Source organism: Aythya ferina (genome assembly GCF_964211825.1).
Source record: "Aythya ferina genome assembly, chromosome: 18".
Taxonomy (NCBI): domain Eukaryota; kingdom Metazoa; phylum Chordata; class Aves; order Anseriformes; family Anatidae; genus Aythya; species Aythya ferina.
In genome coordinates, this window is record NC_140317.1 from 10,103,893 (window position 1) to 10,127,393 (window position 23,501).

The window sequence follows — 23,501 nt, forward strand, 5'->3', positions numbered from 1 at the left end:
ACATGTGACATAGAAAAGGAAGAACAATAGTTGGGTGTGGTTATTTTACAATTAAATGCTGAATAATGATAAGAATTTGGCAGTAGCACAGAATATGTGAGAATATAGTAGTTCATGTTCTGGTTTGCATGCATAGAGTTATCTTCTACTGTATCAGTTTTCAGTTTCTCAAGGTTAGCAGAATTTATTAAATTGGTGTGTTTTTTGGTGGCTTTGTATTTTTTTTTAATTGAATATTACATTATCAGAGAAAAATGCTGCCTGTCCTAAAATGTAATTCAAACCAAAGGTCCTCCTAAACATACAACGTATGAAAATTAAAAACAGGGACTTTGGGTTATGAAAGGAAGCCATATGACTAAAAAGTGAATCCATTTTCCAAGACGCCCACACAGACGAGAGCTTCTGATGTGAAAAATGGTCTCTGCAAAAGCTAAATTGCACAGATTATTTTCATGAAAAGTTTGAAGTTGCACTGTATGCAGATTATATGACATTTACTGTGAAGAGATTTAAGAAAGATAACATCTTTTTATTTGCATTATCACAATGACTTGATTGTTCACTGTATACAATATAAATACCAATAGTTATTTAACTGAATAATTGTCTTCCTTTAAAATTTATACAGGCAAAGGTGCCTGCTTATATTTTCCAGGCTTGTTTCCTTCCTGCTGCAGGCAAGTTTTGGCTACCTTCAGAGTAAGACGCAACAAAGCGTACTAGCCAACAAAGCGTTTGTGGCTTACCTTGGCACTGAAATCCTTGTTTCCCAAATCCCCTGCATAGAAAAAGAAAAAAAAAACACCTGTCTTAGTATGTTTAGTTAATATTTCCTTTCACTGATCTATAACAACACAAAAATAGTTTCTTATTAAATTACTACAGATTTTGCTACGACAGCAACAGATTTTAAAATGTACACCACAGAACAGCCCACCCGTTGCAAAGCAGAGAACAATAGCTGTCACCAGCTATGTAATTCCAGCTTCTGGCAACAATTTATTATTATTATTATTATTTCACAAGCTATTTTGGATCTACAATTATCATCATCTGGGATTACGGCATAATATTGCAACTCACTTAATACCAGATCTATACTTAACAGCAATATAAAATTAACCCAAGTTCCAGAGAAGACCTAGGAAACAAACGCGACAGTTTCTAATCCCAATTTTAGCGAGGCACACCAGTGCCTCAGCCTGTTGTATGGAAAGGAGGCAGGTTAAAGAGGTTGCTTGTTTCAATATAAGCAAGACAACAGACCCACTGGTTTCACACTGGTTATTCTTCCAGCTTACTTCCTTCATTTTCCTAACAAACACGCACGCAGTCCTTCCCCAGTGAATACAGTCACACACACGTGTCCAAAATGCTCTCCAAAGTTACAACACCTGCAGCAAATTGCCCCATTGTTGCTTGTATTTATTTGTTTACCTTTAAACATTCAACATTCTCTTTCCACAAAAATAAATGTTTGGAGTATCTGATCTATAAACATTTCTCTGCGTTTTCCCTCTTTGTAGGATGTTTCTCATCTGGAGAGCCGGAGCTGCTTACGCCAAGAGAGAAACCCACCAGAGACAGGCACTGCAGGAGCCAGGAAGGAGGCTGCTGGCACTTAACACGCAGTCTAATTAGGAACTTTGTAGAAATGATTTTTAAGAAGTATATCCATTTTCCCACTTTTTTATTAATTTATTTAGAGAAGGGACAAACTCTTTAGAACACTGTTACATCAGGTGGAAAGGGACACTATACAACTTCACATATCTTCCAGATTTCTACTGAAAAGACTCCCAGGTGTTGTTATAGATAGGCCTAAACGAAGAAACCCAGAAGAAATACAACGTTGCATGCTTACTTGGCAGCCTGCAACACTACCCTAATGTCACTCTGTTGCTATTATCACTTCTCTTCACACAAGGAACAGGCAAGAGTGCAAATGCAATTGTGGGACAACAGAACTAAGAACATGAAACAGGCTTTAGGTTGTTTTTTGTTTGTTTTGTCTTTTTAGACGGTCTCTGTTGTAAAGGGCATCGCTACGGTATCTGCTCCAACAGTCCCGCCAGCCTTTGTGCCTGAGCTGAACATCCCCAGGTCAGCGGGGAGCAGTACCCCTCTCCCTGGGCAGGAGCAACATGTTTTAAGGAAAAGGTTTGGGAAATACAGCAGCACTTCAGAAACCAATCAGGCAGTTTAAGAAGACAGAGAGGCACGGAATTATTTCAGTAAATGTTACGTGGTCAAGTGTAATCTAAGGAAAAAGTCTCTGCACAGCTCATTGAAAGGCTGTTTTTACTATTCTTTATACCTTAAAGCATATGTTAATAGCCACGTGTCGCTCTGGAAATAGATGAAGCATTTTTCACAGTGCATGGCACTTATTCAAGACCTGCCTATCTTCAGCCGAGGAACCGACACAAGTTTCAGAGCTGTCACATGCTCCTTTGATGAATGCTCGGAGCTTCCTAGCCTCGCTAGCAGGAAAGGGCTAGAGCGCAGCTCCTCTTGCCACCTGTCAGCAACAGGATATCCTTTCACTTTCAAACCCATCCTGTTGTCAGGTGCCTTTTCTCACCGCAGCCCTTGGCTTTGTTTTTTATTGTGCCACTTGTCACCGCGGACAAGGAGCCCGCCGCGTTCCCACACCTGCAGCTCAGCCTGCTTCGGATTCATTTTGAGGCACTTCCCCTGAGGTGTCTAACTTTTACAACACTGAACTTCGCTTTTTTTTATTTTTTCCTCCAAATAAGGAAAAAATAAATAAATAAAGAAGAGAAAAAAGCAAAGAAGTCGTCCCGTTTCCCCCTTGTTTCTTCTCCAAGCTCCCCGTCCTTACTCTTCCCCCTTACTCCTCAAACCCCTTTGAAGCGTTTCAGGAGCAGGCACAGCCTTTCCCTGGGCGTGCAGAGGGAAGGGAACTCCAGAGGGCAGGCACAGGGCTGTGCCCAGGCGCATGAGCACACGCGGGGCGCCCTCCCCGGCCGGCTGCAGCCCCCCCAGCCCCTCGGCGGGCTTCGGTCACCCCGGGGCGACAGCGGGACCCGCCCTGGGCACAGAGCCCGGCCGGGAGGTGCTGGGCTGAGCGAGGTGGGTGGCTGTAGGAAGAGTTTTGCTCCCTCCCTCCCCGCCCTCGCTCCGGCTGCAGGGTTTTTTTAATTATTTTTTTTAATCTGCTCGGGACGACCGCGGAGGGCGAAGGGGGCGGCACCGTGCGCCCCCCATGCCGGGGTGGGAGGGTGGCACGGAGCGGTGCCAAGGGGAAGGCAGGGAGCACGGCGGGGGGCACCCCTAAACACCGGGACCGGCTCCCCCCCACCCCGGGGGGGCTCAGCTCCACTCCCAGCACCCGCTGGTGGTGGCAGGAGGGGGCTCGGAGCCGGCCGGGAGGGGAACGGCGCTGCCCGGGGACGGCGACACCGGGGGACTCCGGGGGAGGGAGGAAGAGGAGGATGAGAAAGGAGGGGGAGGAAGGCGGCCGCCCCCAGCGGGAGCCCCGGAGCGCGGTCGGGGAGGAGAGGGGGATCCTCACCAGATGAAGTCGGTGCAGTGGCTGCAGAAGGTGGGCTGCTTGAAGAAGCGCGCGATGAATTTGTGCTCCTTCACCTCGTGCACGTTCTTCTGCCTCAGGGCTCCCTTGCGGGCGAAGCGCCGAGCAGCGTCCGGGGCCGCGGCGGGCTCGGAGCCCGGGAACACGTCGGCCATAGCGCCTTCCTCCTCCTCCTCCTCCTCCTCCTCCTTCTTTTTCTCCGCCGCCGTCCGCCCCGTCCGGCGGCCGCCGAGCCTCTGGCCCCGGCCCCGGCGGTGGGCGCTGCCTCCCGCTCCTGCCTGACGTCGGAGCGGGGCGTAGGGAGCGGGAGGAGGATCCCGGCCCCGGGCCCCGCCGCCTCCTGCTCCGCCCGCGGGGGCAGAGCGAGCCCGGGGCGGGGCGGCACTGGGATTGGGGCGGGGGGGAGGCTGGAAGGACGCCGGTGGGGAGCAGGCACCTGCTGCGGGGCTGCCTGGCTGCACACACATTGCACAAACTGCACGCACATTGCACACGCTGCTCACCCATTGCACACCCATTGCACGATCCGACACCGACACTCCCTCCCCAGCACCGGCCCCTTCCCCTCCTGCAGCCCCCAGGGGTGCACTGCCCCCCGGCCCCATCACCCCCACCTCGCCCCCCACGCAGCCCCCATCTCCTGCAGCAGCCCCCCGTGCCCAACTCTTCACCTGTGTCTGCCCGTACAACACACAGCACTCGGGAATCCTACGGCTCGGTCCCTTCGCCTTGCACACCCAGCGCTCACACGTCTCTGGACGTGGAAATGTGAGCTGCACACCTGGCACACAGCCAGTGTTTCGTACACCCAGGAAAACGGCCCACCAAGCATGGCTGCATGGACCTGAAACTGCACCGTATGCACTGAACAAAGAGAACAAGTCCTAAACATCCCTGCTTCTAATAAATGCTATTCCCTCGGCCACAAGTTTTCGCTACGGAGAAGGGATGCCCAATAAAAGTTCCCCCACCCCACTGCTCACCCATACATCTGTGTAAGCATGTGTCATATCTGTTATTTCACAAGAACGAAAGAAGGCTAATTAACTCGAGTCTTGCTGATGGGAGGTGTGCACAAAGGCATTCGCCACGGACCAGAAATTACTCGTTACACGTTATCTGTCCCGTTCCTAATTTTCAAACCCAGGTTTCTGGGTGCAGCCTGGCTGAACTGGTATGGCCATGGCCCGCCTCCGAGTAACTGGCACAGGGATAGATGTGCTTTTTTTCTAAGCTTATGGAATCAGCCCATATGCCCTATAATCTGTTGCCATATGCCCTTCCTTCACAGACTCCTATTTTGGAAGTGACTATTTTCAAATTTGATCGGAAATGCAACACAATGGAAAGATTTTTCATTTGGTTTCTACCTATCATGCACAGATGTTTCAAATCCCTTATTCCTCTTCAGCGGGAATGGATTTTTTCTTGTCTTAATTAACTTATGCCAAAGCATGAGGAGCACTAAAAAACATTTTGTACTCTCATTAAGTGCTCTATCAAGAAATACGGAATGTATTTATTTCCTTTCCTTTAGTGCAGTGTTACAAACAGAACTACCGAAACTGGAGAATCTGCCTGAATTAGACAACTCCCATCGCACCAGGTTTGGGGGAGTCTGTACATTTTGTAGTTTACAATCTCACAAACCTGCTGAATCATTTTGGATTCCAGTTTCTTTCCTGGGAGCGACTCCGGTCAAGATTCATTCACTGAAACACTGGCGCGTGTCCCAGGCTCCTATTTCCAGCACCTGCTGATCGCCTCGTTAGGCCCCAGGGAAAAGCCAAACCCTGCTGGTCGTGACACTGTGAGATCATGCTGGGATCACTTTGCGTCTGTAAAGCAATCATTTTATGTCAAACCCTCCTAATTATTTGTACATTTTGAACAGGCACTTGAGGCAAGGGAAAAAGTCCCTTGTGGGTGCACAGCAGCCCTCAGGTAACCTGCTTTGACACCGTAACCTTCCCTTGATGTATGTAGGTGTAACTCTCCTGGCTATTGTATTTTGGATGAACACCACTTATGCAATGTTTTTATATATGGATATCTGTAAATATATGTATTCATCTTTAAATGTAAAGAATTTTTCACTATGCCCAGGATACATTCACAATGACCACGTCCCTTTCACCAGACACTTTCAGTACATGCCGTCCTAACAGCAGCATCCTCTTACTGGGAGGATTTCAGTCGCCTCGACACCCATTTTTCCCTCTGAATTCAGGTCCTGTGGGTGATACAGGAACTCACGCTTCCTCTGCAGATTACTGGAGGAGAGATGCCTGCCAGCCCTTCCCGAGTGCGCACATTCCCAGCAGCAGCCCCTGCCTTGCCCTTCTGCTTAGGGTAGTGTTTGCAATTTGTTTCTGAGTCAGGCCATCTGGACAAGGAGTCAGCATTATCGCTGTTTGTGTTCAGGCATATACGTGGTTATTTAATCAGAGTACCAGCTTTTCGAGCAAGCAGCTTTCAGAATTCCTGACTCCAAAGCATGGTTTATGGGGTCATCTGATAACAAGTTTACTCCTGTATGAATATTGGGTAACATCCTGCAGAGTTCATCCCTACTACAAGTTCCCATTGGATGGTGCATGAATTCTTCTCTGAAAAATTCAGATGACTGCTGAAACACACACAGCTCCTCTAATCCCGTCTATATTTGCATCAATACTATCCCTGCTCTGTAAGGACAAGCACCTTTGTCCATTTTCAAAGTGGTTTCTTAAGGGTATTTATGCTGCCTATGAAATGCCTTCTCTTTTTACTCATCTGCTGGGTCAGCTTGCTATTGCCTATGTGACTTTTTGATTAAAAAGCAGTAAAAAGGTGTCTCCTCCCTAAACAAAAAGGGCCTGAATTGTTCTGTCCTGATTTATGGGCTCTGCACAACATCAGATTAACTCAAAGACAAAGCCAAGAACACCTTCACCAGTGTCTTAGGCAGTTGTAGCTCTATTTTATTATTTCCTGCTTGTGAGAAGTATTCAACAAACTGGAATCACTTCCTGCTGGAGACCTATGAGGAAGTTCACAACTTAATTTCTCCCTATATTTCAAAACAATTACAACCACTTCCTTTTCTAGAGAGTTATCAGAACAAGTAGCTACTTTCTGAACCCCTTTTAGGAAGGGCTACTTGATCATTGCAAACACGTTGTCTAAAAATGATTGGCTTCATCCAGTCTTATCCTTCAAATGAATTTCCACACAGTCACCTTATGAGACATTTGCATTGGCAACAATTCCGGGATAGCTCTTTGCCATAAAGAGATCAATATCAGTCATGAGTTTCCACTGAAATTCAGGATTCAGTCAAATTTCAAAGTTAGGTTTTGCTGTTTCTTTCTCTTTACAACACATTCTTTGTTTCTCCCTTTGAAATCTATAGATTTTAGTTTTGAAGCTCCCTTTCTCAAGTCTGTTTGCTACATTTTGTCCAATAGCTGTTAATTAGGAGATTATGTCAGCTACATCTGTAAGTTTTCCAGACCCTATTACACATTCCCCACCAAAATCATTATTTTTACTCAGTCACTTTGGCAGTGATGTACCCTAAGTTTTCCCAAAACTTAGAAAAAGGTAGGATGTGGTAACCTAAACACGTGTGAGCGTTAGTTTGCCTGTTACTGGAGTGGTGAGAAGGAGGTAGAAATATTTTGCTTCTTCCTATAGCAGCACTGGTATCTGTGTCTTTCTGCATCTGTGCATGTAGAGTCTGTACACCTCCGTGTCTTTCTGTACTTAGACAGATTCTCTTTTCTGCCTTTTTTCCCTCAAAGTTCCTCATGCTGTAGGTTTGGAAGTACTGGATCAGTAGACAGATTTTATTATTAAAGTATTCCATGTGACAGCTTGTTCACACATACTAGTACTAATGCAAAGGTTTGAGTATGCATTAAAACAGTCAGGAAGAAGACAAACCACAGAAAGTCTTATGAGAAATGGAATTTCACAGAAAATCTACTTCTTAAAATTTCAGGACAAAAAATGGTATATGATATAAGTGATCATTTGCCAGGGATGCAATTGCAGTTCATCGATACACCCTCATTAGCAAAGTCCTACTTTCCTTGCTACCTGTTAGATGGTGCCATTATTTCAACTGGTGTTTCCTTGAAAGTGGTGCAAACCCCTCTGCCATACAGATAGCTGGCAGCTGCCTGTGAATTATCCTCACAGCAGCCCTCCATAGAATTGGAAATAAATGGCTGGTGATATACAGAACATTGAGGATAAAATATATCTTTCTTTTTTATATCAATGTTCTCATCAGAATACTGAGTGACAACCTATTGTTTTCTTTTCTCATATCTCAGGTGTATTAGAAGCATGCTGAAATATCTCCTACTTATAGAGCTGAATCAGAGCTTGAGGCTGTTACATGCTGAAATGTGATGGGGGTCCTTTGGGACATTTCATGGGTTTTTGTCTTTCTAGATTGTATAAATAAAAATTTCTGCCTCAGCTGGAATATTTGCTATCATTGTTGTTCTGCAGATTTTGGCCTCCTCACCAGCAGCCTCTCTGGAAAATTACGAATATCACTTCCAAAAAGTAATTCACATTCTTTTGAGTGCATCAGAACAATTCTCTTGTGTAGGCAAATTTTCAGTCTTCAACCATACACACACAAAAAAAAGGCAGAAAGACTCAGACTTTGAAATACAAACAAAGCACTCAAACCATGTGGAAAAGAACAAACCTCTCTTGTACCAGCTAAACAAGAGCGCCTCTATTACTTTGTTTAGAGAACCATGGCACACAGGTTCAAAGGAAACAAAGTAGGTGGTTCTTGCCATGGACAATCGTCCCCTGGAATTGCCCAGAAGAACCAAGCACGAGGACCAGCAGTGCTGCGAGCAGCTTACAGGGGGCTCAGGGGGAGCAAGTCTCTGGAAGGGACAGATGATTTTGCTAACCATAGGCCACAGCTGGCTCCCAAAACTCTTAACCTGAAAGTGGTCAGAAACTGAAATTCTAAGGAGGAAGCATCATATCTGCTTGCCTTGTTCTCACTTCTGCAGTGTGCACCTGTGGCCACCGTTGGAGACAAAATACTCAGTTAGATGGGCCCTGCCTGCACCAGTAACACCATTTTCTGAATTTTATTTTCATCTTAAATTAAACACATATATATTTTTACCTTACCCCTGCAGAGGAAAAGTTATCCTCAATACTCTGTATTTTCTTCATTCATTTTGGACACAAATGTAAACCATACAGGTAGGGTTTAAGTTTGCAGGTAGATGTGTACATATGCAATCCCTTGCAGAGTAAAATGTGTCCATCAAAACGATAGGGAAGCAGAGTCACTACACTTCCTGATAGTCTGCTGTTATCGCCAGTGTGCTTTTCTGACACTGAACAGGACAATGAATAAATTATTTTATATTACTTGACAGCTGGAAAACGTGTGTTTTGGAATATCAGTATACCTAGCATCAGACAGCCCATGCTACATCAGGACAACACCTAAAGTTTCTTTATACTTGTTATGGGCCACGTGATGTCATGTCGCTGACACCAAAGTCAGATTTCCCACTATTTCAATGTGAACAGCATGGTGTGGTATATTTTATTTATCATATTCATACAAATATGGTATTGAAAGGTATGATCATTTTGTAGGAACAAACTCAGTTTGCCAAGTGAAGATGAGGTGTGAGCAGATGTTGTATGTGCTGTACTTCGAGATACCATTTTTGACGGCTGAGTATCATTTATCACAGATAAAGGGAACTGTAATTTACGTACCACAGTTGGTTTATTCTAGAGAATAACTCTGAGAAGAAAACAATCCTGTCAGCTGGAATACACAGGATATGCACTTCTTTGTGCATGCCGCCATTCTACTATGACCTGTTGACACAGAGGAAGCCAAATATCACTACCAATAGCATGATTTCCAATTGCACCACGTCCGTCTGTGCCCTACACAAGTGTTTACATTATGGGAACACTAGTAATTGAAGTGACAAGAGTTTGTCTGGGCAAGCACAACTTTAAAATATTCCTTTAATTTAGAAGAACTGAGAAGAGAAAACACTGATGCAAAGCAGGCTGATGTTAATTTCAAAAGAAAAAAAAATAATCAAAAAACTTAATGACCATTAACTGAAAAACGAAGTGTGGGAAAGTACTTTGCCTTGAAAATATAACATGAAGAAGGACTACATTAGTATCTAATGTTCACTTGATTCCACTCTGAATTTTTCATTTTCAAAATAAAAAAGAAAACCCCAGAACAGAAACTGTCCTTAAAAGACAGTAGAGTCTATTTTTGGTCTTTTAATCCAGTATTGTGGATTAAAGACTGAAAAGATTAGCCGACTAATACATATCATAACAAGGGACATCTCTTCAGGTTGCGTTAAGTAAGTCTCACGCTACCATTCAGTTCCACAAGGCATGGTGACCTTAACAGCCCACAATTACTGCTTGTGAGAATACAAAATGCTACAGATGCTCCTTCACCGTGAATTACATTTTAAAATTGTTTTGTTACATAAAATATCATTTTAAAAATCAAACATCTTATCCACAGTGCTGCTAAGGAAAAAAATAACAGGGCTTTCCTTAGCCAAGTACCAGCAGATTCTGTTCCAGCTGCACCATAGCACACATGAGATAAAAGCTGGGAAGCCAGCTCACTTTGAACAGGTTTGGAGCAGGGGTTAAGCCAACTCATCCAGTGGACTAGTATTACTTGACTACACTCTGATATCCATGCAAAAATAAAGTGACCCTCTTGTTAATGACAACATGCTTAGGCGACGTGAAGTGGGAAAATGAGGCTATTTCTAGAAATACAAAGATAAATGAAATGTAGGTATTCTTGCTACTGAGTTTGCGTGCTTTCTGAGTGTATTCAACTTGTATCATAAATATTATGTACTTCATAGAATGCTCGTGACCTGCTCTTTCCAAAAGATTTGTACATCTTCTCCTTTCAGAGCTCAGATTTACAAGAATGTCACTGGTACTGGCTCTGGCCATGTCAGAACGACTGTAATATATTTCATTCTGATGCCAAAGTGCTGGCAACATCCTTGTCCCTCCATGTGCAAATAATAAAGAAAGAAAATTGACTTTTTTTAAACATAAGACTACCTAGGTAATGACACAAATTACAACACTCAAATCAAAGTTTTCAGTGATATACAAACATGTCAAGAGTGTCAAAGAAGCGGAATGGCCTTCTGGAAACCAAAAGAGGTAGCTACATTTTCCAAATAACCCAGTATGACAAAAATTTATTTTAATAAAGTGAGCACTTTTGAAAGCATGACCTTCATTTAGTTGTCTAAATAGAATTTAAGCCCTTCTGAAAATCTGATTCCAGTTATTGATACTGGCCCCTTCAAAATCTGCTTCCTCTTTGAAAGGCTTTGCCCTGGATTTATTGCTGAATATTAGAGGCTGTCACAAACTGAAATTAGTTTATTGATATCTTACTACTCTCTAATGGTCCCCACTACAAAAGCACCATACTTCTTGGTGCAATATGAGTCTGTGCACAGGATCCAGATGCAGAATGATGTGATGTGAGCATCAGGTAGCAGGAGCTTACATAGCAGCAGGATTTTATTGCAAATGTCTAGCTGAAGACAAACTAATCTTTCCTATCAGAGTAGCCCTTAGCTTACCAACTTCAGTTTGAATATTCAAGAACACGAAAAAATCAGTTTGTGGAAGTTAATGGCCTTCCCTCTGGATCCAATGTTTTGTGAAGTTTTCAGTTCTGAGGCTGAATGTTTAGCCTTTTCAGACAACAGTAAAGTGGGAATTTTCACTTTGGCAATAAATTTTGCTAAGAATACCAGATTAAAAATACGTCAGGAAAAATTATAGTCAAATATTTGTGTTGATTAACCAAGATTTGGCATAAATCCCTAATCCTGTCATGTCATTAACTGACAAGTTGATTGCAGCTAGGTATATAAACAGTGATGAAATGCCATAGGAAAGCTCCAGTGAACCGCTGACAAGCCTCTGGCTGGCTTGTGAAGGTTTGGGCTTTGGCCATGAGGGAGATCAGTATCTATCTACTTTTTGATTACACCGTACAGAGCACAGGAGCTGAATAATAAAGAAGGTAAATTTAGTCATCTGGAACACTCTGGACTTCTGCCCAGAGAGAATTTAACAGATAACATCCATGGGTTAATAGAGATCATAGGATCTCTCTAGATTGAAGCTGTCGATTTATTTGGCGATACCAGTGGAGGCCTCTGACGCAGCCAAAACACATTGATTCTAGGCTACTTTTAGACACATGCACTTTTCAATGAAGTTTTTGATGTAGACGAATATACCAAACAGCTTCTTGGTTGTTGGTCCTTTTATCCATCACTTGGGAAGACCAAGGAATGGCAGTAAATAAATCTGGAGTTAGCTGGGCTTTCTGATAGTATCACGGCAACATGCCAAGGGAGACAGAGCCAGGTTAAAAGCACTTTCATTTACCCACAGAAGCCCTTACTAGAAGGGATTGAGCCAGTCTAGGATGGAAACTATCAAGGATTGCTCCACTGGATCACAAAGCGGTAAGAACACTAATGACATTTCTGATGTCCTGGCAGTGTGAGGTGTATTTCTGCAGCACTGTGCTTCCCCTGGGGAGCTTGCGTCTGGTCCTGACCAGGTCTGAACCCTTCCTAGCTTGTAAACAAGACGACAACTTGAGGCTACACACATAAATAAGCATAGCAAGGCTCTCAGGGAATCTTAATAACGTAGTTTCAGGCTTGGTGGGTGAAAAGAATGAGTTTGGTTTGAGCTTGGAGAGCTCCTTGTCTTCTCCAACCTCCCTGTTACCCTGGCTGGCGTCTTCCTTGAAGGCATCTGTGTATTTCTGATGCACAAAGGCAAAAGGCAACAAGGTGGATGAGATAAGAGGGTGGGAGGGTCTGTGGCTTGCTATGGTACCTTTGTTTTCCCATGTCTCACAACTAGGCCCTTGCAGAGCTGTTCATGGCAGATTCAAACTCACATAGAGGATAATTTGCCCTGAAGTCTTCATAATTCAGCATTTCTGATGAAGAAATATAATGCAGGACTTTTTTTTAGCCAGAATTTAAACAAGTTTTATCAGAGGAACAGACTGTTTTACAATATTTGGGTCACAGTACAACTGCGAGAGAGATTCTCTGGATTTTCTGTGCAGGAAATGAGAAGGCGGAGAGGAGGAAGTGGCTTTAAAATGCTCTCTGGTTTTGTACACTGCAAGTTTAATGTATGTGAAAAGTGGAACACCTTCTTGCCTCTGCGAGGGAGCGTAGGGAGCTAAAAGCCAGAAGAAATCCTTGTTGCTAGACCTCCAGCATCATGGGTTAATCAGAGGATGGCTTGGGTTAGAAAGGACCTTAAAAGCAAGGACTGGGAATTAATACAGTGCTGGGTATTCTCATGCTGGATGTTCAGTAAATCAGTGGGTGCTTGAAGTGATTTTAATGTCTTGGACTAAAATGGTAACTATTTCACTAACTTCAGAAAAAAACATCCCTGAACATCAATGGTAAATCCAAGTGCCATCTAACCCCAAAATATGCTACTAAGTGAAAACAATGTTTTTAAGAGTTCTTCAGACAGTGTTTACTTTTGATGTCACCGAGACATTCTTCCAGGTCAATATCAGTTACCATGTGTTTACTTTCAGCATCTCTAAAGGTAGGAAATATAAACATTGACTGGAAAAATGATTCAGTGCAGATGGATCTTGGCTTCTGGCTGGCTGAATATTTTGCTCGTAATGAATACATAAATCTAAATTATCGATACTGTTCTATATTAAATGGAACTGATATTTAGGAAGCAGAAACAGCCTTGGCTTGGCCAGAACTGCATGCAATTAATTTTCTTTAAGACCAAAAATGATGCAGTTCACCTTCTTACTTTTTATTTGTTATCTCTTCAGTGCAATGGAGCACTCACTTCAATATCGGATGTATTGAGTGGAGGCGATAAAAATGTTTGTGCAGGGCATAAATGAACTTTGAACAAATATTAATAGAACTATCTCAGCAACACGAAGGGCAATGATTGGACCTGTAACTTAACACCTGCTCCCACAGAGGAACAGGGATTCAGCTGCTAGCCACCTGACCATCATCTCCTTGTGCTCCAGGGAGGGATGGGTGTACACAGGAAAACCCAGCACCTGGCATGCGAATCAAGAGGATCAGAGTGAAAGAAGCTGGAATCTGAACATCTGAGCCTTGTAGAAAAAGGATGCAGCTGGTGGTCCAACCAAGTCCCAAGCCCAGCTTTCATGCCAGGGAGAGTGCCTTCAGCAAGTGGATGTTGGCATGTAAGGGAGAAATGCATTCAAACCTCTTTAATATTTTATCTCAGTGTTCCTAACCAATATATTCTTGGTGATGTGAGAAACACCTGCATTTTGAACTGACTAAGCTGTGTCATGCATTTTCTGGTTGAAGAACACTCATAAAACCTTGAGAGCAGTGGATAGCAGACCCAACACTCATCATCCAGAAGGACAGACAGAAAGTCTGTGGCAGGATCAGAGGCGTGACATATCCTACAATACCATGAAAATTAGAGCATCAGCTAGAGAAGCAGGCAGACAGATTAAAGGAAGGTCTGGCTCATTAGCTGGGGGAGCTGTTACTTTGCAGTGACCTGACCTGGAGTCTGGCTAGTTCTTGCAAACTTTCTGCATAATATTTCTCAGAGACTGTTTCCTGCCTGGAAGTCTTTGTCTGGCTCCTTATTAGCTAGTGTCCCAATTACCACAAGGTATTTTCCCTCATCTTGACAGCTCCAGTTGACCCCTGGTATCAATGAAGAATGCTGCTGTATAGAGCACTTTTCATCATCATTTTTCTTTTGCATCCCTCTATTTTTTGTTTTTAAACTCTTCAACATGACACATTTTTACCTTCACTTGTAAGGCTTTGCTGGCACACCTTCTCCCCATCTCTTATTTGTTACTGAAACTACTCCGATCAGTCAGCGCTGCCAGTCTCCATCATTAAACTGCAATCTTTTCAAACATGTGCTCTTGATCTCTGCTATGCTGCCCTTCATATTTTTGTCTTGGCAACACAACTTCTGCAAAGTTCATTCGCTTCCCTCCTACGTATTCTCCTTTTAGGTTGTGCTATCACAAAATCGGGTAACAGACTACTGTGATACTGATACTCCGCACATCATGCTAGCCAACATCATCTCAGTGTGTCCTTGCACTCCTGCCTCTGCTCGCAGCTAGCATTTCTTCCTTTAGGAGTATAAGGCCATTTGTGGCAGAGAACAGGAGTTCCCTCTATTTTGTTAGTGACCAAATAAATGCAAAGTTCCACCTCATGATTGGGTTTATGGAAGCACTAGCAATAAATAGCATACCTGGTACAAAGTGGGCTGGGTTTGATGGAAAACTAGATGACATAAATAATTGCACATCATCATCAAGCACAGAAATAAATAGATTGGTTGCTGATACTCTGCCAAGTTGAACAACTCTTGTCCAGGTATGGAAAAAGGTTCAGTTATTGGCAACATATATCCTGATGTTTCCTATCGCAGAAAAACATTTTTAAAAAGAGTCACAATATTGGCAGTTATTTTCCCGTTGTATGGAATGCATACTTAACTATTTTTTTTTTCAATTTCATATGCAATTAATCAAAGTTTTACTTCCAATTTTAGAAGCAGAAAAGTTATCACACACAACAGATATTCAAACTGTATGCAAAGATCATCATGCCCATTATTCAACCCACTTTTTCTATTATGTCTCCCCGGTCTCTTCAAGTAGCATAGGAAAAACTTTTCAGCTCAAGTTTATGGCTGTAAGGTAGATGGCAGAGTACATTCTGCCATCTGGTGAGCACAGTGAGAAGTGCTCACATGGTCAGCATTGAAATGGATAAAATTGTGGCCATCTATTCCTGGGCTATTTTAAACACAGAAAAGAATGTAGTCAGAATAGCAGGGGAATCTAAAGAAGGATTTAAACCAGAGGCAAGAAAGTTCATTACAACATTACAGCGTGGTGGGAAGGGAAAAGTGATATACTTGTGAAATTTTGTAGAGGAAGTAGGCTGTGACAAATGGGAAAATAATCAGATGTAAATACAGAAAATAAAGTCTATATTTCTTGGTTGATTTAGCAGTTGTACTTCGCCCTTTGGCACTGTGTGTTTGGTAAATATTTTGAGCAAGACATTCATATTACTTTCTTTCTGAGAAGACTAGCATGATCCTAATTGTTTAATGTTGTGGCTAAAGTTTGTGTTTTACATGCAAACAGGGAAACTTCATGAAGCAAAAATAAACAAACTATTTAAGATCTCAGCAATAAGGGTTTGACATAACCTAGCTTCTCGTTTGAGCTTCAAATGTCCCTCACTCCCCCTCACAGGCTGTGAGTCAGCGGGGAAGGAGGATACTTAGATTAGAAACACCAAACTGTGGAACAATGATTACACAAATGTTATTTTGGTTGCACTTGAGATGTTCCTGCAGTTAAAATCTGCTAAATTAGGAGGATTGCAGTGATCAGAACATCAGCTGATAGCTGTGAAGTTTTGACTTGATGACCCCAAATGGGGGAATCAAAACAAGTTTTTATACCACCCTAAACCATGACTCAAATATGAGCCCTTATCGCAAATAAGCACAACCTAGAACCATTATTTCACTCTTTCCACAGCACTGGCATGGTGACCCTTCCCTATACTACTTATGCAGTAGTTAACTGGTTATCCATTAATTGAAAGATGACGACTGACAACATGAATCAGATAAAACAGGCCCACGAAGCCTGAAGTTTCAGTCCAGATCATCAGCTAAATCATTATTTATCTGGTATTATCACCGGAGGCATATAACACCACCAATGTCACTCCAACACTAACCGTTTTGCCTTAAAAAGAGCTTTATAACCCTCAGCAGTCTTTGGTACATGAAAACATACAAGCTTGAGTGAGAAACAAAAGCTTCTCAGTGACGGTTCTATTATTTGATCCAATATTGAATTCCAAGCATCCTCATCCTTTAGAGATGCTGAGAAAATAATACTGTTTTCTCAAAGCCACCAGCCCCAACAGGAGATGCTTTGCAGCAACAACCGGAGCGGAGATGTTTGCAGCCAAGACTGCTGTTTGAATTCCTGCATTATGTACCAGTGCAACATGTGACGGTTATTTCATCCTTTATTCCAGCTACACAAGGACCCTTTTATCTTCTGTTTACCAGGGTGGGAATAAATACAAAGAGTTAATATGTAACCACCCTTTTGTGGCTGCCTTTATTTTTAGGGAAAGAAACGCTGGATTGAGGGTCATTCGGGAAACTGGTGGACTGGCAGCGATGTACTCCCTGGTACTGGTCGTGTGTGCGGCTGCTCTGACCCACTCTGCTCTTGCAGCAAGAGGTAAGTGCCCTCCACTTTCTAATAGCCACTGCTACCCTGGAGTGTGAGGGAGGGAATCTGGAGAAAGCAAGGGATAAAGCCTTCGGATATTTCTGGTCAACTGTTTTGAATGGGGGTTCTCTGAAAGCTGTTTCTTGTCTTTTTTCACTTCCTTTCCTTCATCTCTACAGTGAGGGGAATTTCTGACCTCACCAAACCAACTTGGATTAAAAATGAAATGCATTAGTTTGTTTCTAAGTCCCCCTCACCCTATTTTTCCCCTAAATCTTTTACCACGATTGCCTCGCTTTGAAAATATGAACACTTCATAAATCCATTTTTAAAGCAAAAGCACTTTTTTCCTCCTAACTAAGAAGTGTAACTGGGGCCATGATAGAGCTGCCAGAGAGAAGGAAAAGAATACATTTTTTCCCTGCTGATGCTTATTACAGCCCTCCCTTGCCTCAGTAAGTCACCTGTAGATGATAGATGGACACTTAGCTCAGTGTAGGGACATCCAGCAGCTGGCTCTAATACAGAAACTTATGCTTCCAGTTTAGAGATTACAATATCTCAAACTTTCTGCCCACTTTTTTCTTTTTTTGTAAAGTGTTTCCTCTCTTCCAGTCTGTTCCAAGCCACCAGAAGTGCTCTTCGCCACAATCAATGTGGTCAAAACTGTGTACGACGTGGGTGAGGAAATCGAGTACACCTGCAGGCCTGGCTTTATCCCCAACAATGGCCAGAGGAAGTACACCTGCCAGCCCACCGGCAAGTGGCCTCTCAACACGCTCCTGTGCCTGCGTAAGTAAAACTAAGCAGAACTTACCCCCAAATTTTGCACCACCTCATTGACATACCATGCGCTGAGCCGAAAAGGGTATTTTACAGTCCATGTGATGGATCTGAAATGTTAAAGCTGATATATTTTTGTTCTCTGGTTGTTCTTTCCTTGCATTTCTAAGTTTTCTATATAAGAGCAAATGCAGAAGCCATCTTGCTCCCTGCAAAGCCGCTGCCTCCTGCCAAGGAGCTGTGTTTTGCTGTATTTTGCTTGTACGTTTTTTTGTTACTACTTTCCTGAGTCAAAATAGGTTAAAAACAAAACAAGACAAACAAAGAAAAAACTTAGATTGCTCTAAGTTTTCTCCTGAAAAATAAATAGTCATCAGAAGACAACTGGGTGTGAAGAAAAAGAGGTGAAAGCAACAGGAGAAGGAGCTTTCCATGCACTTTCCCTTATGCCTCTGCTGCCAGAGAGTGATAGGGACCGGATCCAGACAAAGCAAACCTTAACCTGGCTCAGCCCAGCAGTGCTTGTACTCTAAGTGATGCAGATTGGTTGATAACATCACCTGCCTTTATTGTATCCATTGCCATTCATTTTTACCATTTAATTGCAGACAATCAATCATTAAAAATGATCTAATCATGAAATTTTTGAAGCTACCTTTATTATGTTTTCATAGAAATGTACAATATTTACACTTAGGAAGTGTAGCACACAAAAGTAGAGAAAATTGAAAGGCATCCAGACCCCTTTACAACCACTCTGTTTCCACTATCCTAGCTTCATGCCTTGTGAAATAATAGTATCCTTTTTATCTTTAATTAACAGCAATGAGATGTCCCACTCCTGGACAGCTGCAGCATGGAAAAATTGATTTTATAGACTCTCATTACCAGAGTTCTTTAAGTTTTTCGTGTGAACCAGGGTAAGGACTCCCTCTCTTGTGCTGTTAAATAAGTAATCTAAATCACAGCTTTACACTCTACTATCACCTGTTGGAACATTACAAGCCAGGGAACTTAGAAAATATCATCTTAAAACCCCTCTGAACTTCAGAGGCTTAAAAAGGCCATATTTAGTGATCCTTCCCTGTTCAAACTCAATTATTACATCCCAGGGCTTTGTTACTCACAAGCAACATCTTACAGACAGGAAAACCATCAAAATAGCAGAGATTTTATACAAAGACTTATTCCAGACCACTTTCCCCTGCTTTTTAAATCCTCTTATTACATCATGAGATGAAATCCTACAGCAAAGAAAGGATAATCACTATCTAAGTTGTTATGCTGTCAGGCTCTAGAGACTGAAAATTTTGTTTCTGTGTCCTTCCAAGCTCAGTAAATGAAAACACAAGGTTAATCCTCATTTAGTCCCTGGACCAAACGTACTTTTACTGAAGGCTGCTTACTGATTTTAGAAATGAGGATACATTTAAATAAATAGAGTTATGATAAATGCAGGGATATAGTTGATAGCAGCATACAGTCACACTACTTGGTGAGTAATTAATAAATAGTGCTTACCTGGGAAGAGCCTAAGTGAGCCACAATCTGGAGTTCAATGAAGAACATGAGTAGCCTCAGTTACTTCTTCCTCTGCAGAAGCAAGAGAAGGAATAAATAAATTCAGCTCTGACATCAAGTGTAGCAAAGGGACTTGAATTGATTTAATTTTGTTAATGATAATTTACTAGGCTTCAGCTGTGTGATATTGAAATGATAAATATAGAGTGAGCATTTCTCTAAAGCTCAGTGTAAGTTCATAGTAATATGCATACAGAGAACTAGAGAAGCATTTAGATGGAGTGCACATATAAATTAAACTGGGCTACCTGGTATTATAAAAAAAATAAAGCCCTTCTGTACTTTTAGGTATGGAGTGCTGAGTTTGTTACAAATAGACTGATCCTAATTGCCATAAAAAACTGGGAATTTCTCCCGAGAACCAATAACATTAACATCACTGATCAAAGATCAATGCTCACTATTTACATATATCCATAATGTTAACCAGTTGTATAAATTATTGTAACATTAAAATAGAATATTGAGTTGAAAGTACAATTTTTTTTTTTTAATCAATTATTCTTTCTGGAAAATTGTAATACCTAAAAATTTAAAAATATTTCATATTTTAATCCAAATTTCCTTTGAAATTAATAAGTGCTTGAATTAGAGAAGGATTCCAGAACTGGGCTCTTGTTAAGTCTGTTTGTCAGAAATTGAATTTTTTTTTTTTTTTTTTTCAAAGAACGAGTTGATTTTTCTCCATATAAAGGTTCATTAAGTTTTCTGATAACCAGGACTTTTGGTTTTCAGCTACAACCTCATTGGGACAAGAACAAGCCAATGCATGGCAGATGGCAAGTGGAGTGGAAGTGTCCCACAGTGTCAACGTACGTGTTTAAATACCAAAAAAACCTATTCTATCCTTACAGGAGGGCTGCTTTACGCTGTTCAGAATTATAGTCTTGTTCAGAGGCCTCCTACTGTGCTGTGCAAAACAAGATTAGGAAAAATCAAGAAGCAGCTTATATGTTTGGTTTTATATGTGTGGATTTTGGTTACAGAGAAATACAGTTTATAGGTCTGTGTGAAAGGGATGCTATTTACAGCTGAAGATAAGATGCTTATCCATTCAAATTAATTTTCCAGGTACATAAAAAGAGGGCATTGTCATGCTTTACAACTGTTATGCATATTTTTGCTGTAACCTTTCCTGCACAAACACTTTACTGAAAAAAGCAATATACTGCATAATATTGTATGAAAAATACAAAAAAATCATGGATTACATACTCTAAGGCTTCTGGGACTTTAAATCTGATCTTTTTTTTTGGTAGCTACATTTCCATAAGGTATTTTGTGGGTTTATTTGGCCATAAGCATGTTGTTCCTGTGGTACTATTAACAATTCAATTTTTAAGATTTAATTCTAAGAATATAGTATTTTTCTAGCTGTGACTTGTCCACCTCCATCACTTTCTGAATTTGGAGTCCTTTCTTACCGTCACGTAAAACCTGGAAATATTTCTTACTACAAGGACACGATTATTTTTGAATGTGTACCACCCCTTGCACTCATTGGAAATGAGACAGCTACCTGCCAGGCCGACGGGACCTGGAGCAACATCCCGGAGTGCAGAGGTAAGTAACTTACTTTTAGCAGCATTAAAAAATATAGTAGGAATCCTAGAATTGTGTATATCAAATTACATGCATAATTTTCTTACAGAAAAGTATCATAATGCTATTAAAAACATACAGTACAGTTTTTCTGAAAGTCAGAATTGTGAATGCAATTGTTTATTTATTGTATTTTAAAATATTTTCCTCTATGTTTGCCTGTGAAAGAGGCTGAAATGAATCACCATGAAAGTTTTAAGTATACTTCAAAATTAATGCTGCATCTTTTAGAACTGCAGCATTGATAAAGCTTTGTGTTTTTTTTTTGTTTTGTTTTGTTTTTGTACCACAGCTGTCACATGTCCCGCTCCATCAGGAATAGAAAATGGATTCTTAAATTTTGCTGTTCGTAGAACATATCACTACAATGAAACCGTCAGCTTCAGCTGCCAATCCAGATATGTGCTGGAAGGACCTAAGTATTCCCGATGTGAAAAGACAGGAAACTGGTCCACAAAGCCAACCTGTAAAGGTATATGTATTCCAGCTGTTAGAAACAAATTAATCAAATTTAATTTTCCTGAAAGAGCACCACTCTAATCATTAATGAGCTATGGCACCTTCATGGAAGAGCTGTCTTCTCACAGGTAAACTGAAGCTGTAATTTCAAGGCCTCGATAATCTACGATGGCTTCCAGCATACAACATGGCATACCATGATGTATCTGAACTGACTGCAATTATCAGCTACAAAAATGTATTATGTCTGAATATTTCCTCTCCTCTTCCTATTTAATATAATTAGAAATTTTACTGGGGCTGGTTGTTCATCAGAAACTTCTGTCCCTACATGTAGGGGCAAGAAGTTCTTCAGCATAGTAATACCAGCAGAAGTACTACATACGTGTGGCCACAGTATTTTTCATTCTCAAATGTCACTTGTGCAAACTTATCACGGGATCTAATCTACCTACTTCTCAAAACGGCGCTCTAGTTATCCTGATGTATTGCTTTTAACTGTACTCTTTTACAGAGCCATGCAAAATGCCAGTTAAGAAAGCTGTAGTGTTATACGAAGGGGAGAAGAAAAGAGTTCAGAGTGACCTTAAGGAAGGCATTCTGCATGGTGAAACCGTGTCCTTCTTCTGCAAGAATAAAGAGAAGTCCTGCGCCTATACTGTGCCCGTTCAGTGTGTGAATGGCAATCTTACTCTCCCTGCCTGTTTCAAAGGTACGAGCCAGGCTAATTCCAAAACAGCTGCCTGTCTATGTCAGGGGGCAATGTAAAAATTCATCTTCAAGCCCTATTTGACCAGTTGGTTTGTCTGTCTTGCACTAAAGTCACAGGGCATTTAGGAAGACCTGAGCTAAGGGGAGAATGCACAGAGGTGCTTTTCTCTTTTCTTTTGTATTTTCTGGGCCCTGCTTTAATCACTCTTCTATTCTGAGAAGGCGTCAGGCAGAGGCCTAGCCCAGACAACAGGCCACAGGTAACGTGTTCTGGGATTTCACAAATCCTTACATCAACTTCTAGAGCCTAAATACGGCTTCAGCCTTGAGAATCGAGCACATTTGCTTGCCCTCTTATATATATATATATTCTGCTGAAGTATTGCCACTTTACGCTGACTGGTTCTGACATTGGGTCAAGCATTAAGAAGCAGCTGACAGCCATCGTGAGGAACCAAGGCTGGAGAAACTGGCTTGCAGGCACACAGGTGTTCCGAATAAATAAACAGACTAAGTACTGAAGTTTGTCAGCAAGACAAAATGCTTTGCACATGTTTTATTGATATTCCTTGCAAGTCTTATTTTCATTTGTAAGTGAAGGAAAAAGCATAGCCTAATCCATGGTGAAAACATCCTTCCTTATGTTTGGCTTGGCTTCAGATGGATGTAGCTTAACTTTTATTAAAATAGAAATTAAAATAGTGTATTTCTTCCAGAGGTTTTGCAGCGATGCAGAAATTCACTGCTTACCCAGCTGTGTCCACGAGATGCATTGTTTTCAGCTATTGCACGTTCTGTTATTTTAACCTGAGTTCTCAACCTCTTGCTTTCAACAGAACGCGGCTTCTTTTCAACTCTTGTGAAGAAGGACCCATCAGACATGAAACCATGTGAAGATCACGAATGAGTTAAAAAAGAAATACAGCGCTAAATGCCTTACTGAGGCAAACCATGAAATATAAGAAAGGACAACCTAGGTCCTGTGAGGGTAAATTCCAGGTGAACTTGGGACTCTCTGAGAACACGGTCTCAGCTGTTTTCCCTACTGCTGCTATTAGCAGCCTCTTTCACAAGCTATGACACATTATTTCAGCCATTTTCCATTAACTTCCATCCTTTTTTCTCTGCCTCATTCAACATCCCCACAACACTACTTCTCTTTGCATATTGCCAATGTTTATGTAATTGTAAATCACTTTCTCAATAGCAACCCCTTTAGAATAAAGTAATTTTCTGCCAATAGTGTGTTCTTATTTAATATTACCTAATCCTCAGTCAAATCCTTCAGCTCTTAACTGTTTTATAGAGAAGGCCTTCATCATCAGTAATTAGCTGGATTCTGATTCCATTTCCTCTCCCCTGTGATAGGGAGTGGACCTTTAATTATAGAGAGACAGAGGGTCATCATAGGAT

General features: G+C 41.7%; 2 protein-coding genes across 4 annotated transcripts in view; one reads left to right on the forward strand and one right to left on the reverse strand.

The window, feature by feature from the left end:
- PRKCA (protein kinase C alpha) overlaps positions 1-3,830 on the reverse strand; it is a 157,218-nt gene extending 153,388 nt beyond the window's left edge. The window contains exons 1-2 of one of the 2 annotated variants that reach the window (XM_084492540.1): positions 3,542-3,830; positions 750-781 (exon numbers count right to left, since the gene is read on the reverse strand). In XM_084492540.1, coding sequence (XP_084348666.1) covers positions 750-781; positions 3,542-3,714 — 205 coding nt within the window. In that variant the 5' untranslated portion in view covers positions 3,715-3,830. The remainder of the gene's footprint in view (positions 1-749; positions 782-3,541) is intronic. The other variant, XM_084492541.1, reaches the window with a different exon arrangement.
- Positions 3,831-16,829: 12,999 nt separating this feature from the next.
- Positions 16,830-23,328, forward strand: APOH (apolipoprotein H). Of its 2 annotated transcripts, XM_084492542.1 has the most exons (8): positions 16,830-16,961; positions 17,568-17,744; positions 18,559-18,655; positions 20,052-20,128; positions 20,691-20,879; positions 21,211-21,390; positions 21,892-22,089; positions 22,925-23,328. In XM_084492542.1, the coding sequence occupies exons 1-8, from the start codon at positions 16,898-16,900 to the stop codon at positions 22,993-22,995; spliced, it is 1,053 nt and encodes a 350-aa protein (XP_084348668.1). In that variant the 5' UTR covers positions 16,830-16,897; the 3' UTR covers positions 22,996-23,328. The 2 variants fall into 2 exon arrangements, with proteins under 2 accessions (XP_084348668.1, XP_084348669.1); XM_084492543.1 differs by lacking the exons at positions 18,559-18,655; positions 20,052-20,128 and having other exon boundaries at positions 16,846-16,961.
- Positions 23,329-23,501: the final 173 nt, after the last annotated feature.

Bases quoted from the DNA above. Each gene is read 5' to 3' on its own strand.
- APOH (XM_084492542.1), top strand. From the start codon at position 16,898: ATGTACTCCCTGGTACTGGTCGTGTGTGCGGCTGCTCTGACCCACTCT. The intron at 17,745-18,558 runs GTAAGTAAAACT...TTTAATTAACAG, and splicing joins CAACACGCTCCTGTGCCTGC to CAATGAGATGTCCCACTCCT. The intron at 20,880-21,210 runs GTAAGTAACTTA...TTTGTACCACAG, and splicing joins CAACATCCCGGAGTGCAGAG to CTGTCACATGTCCCGCTCCA.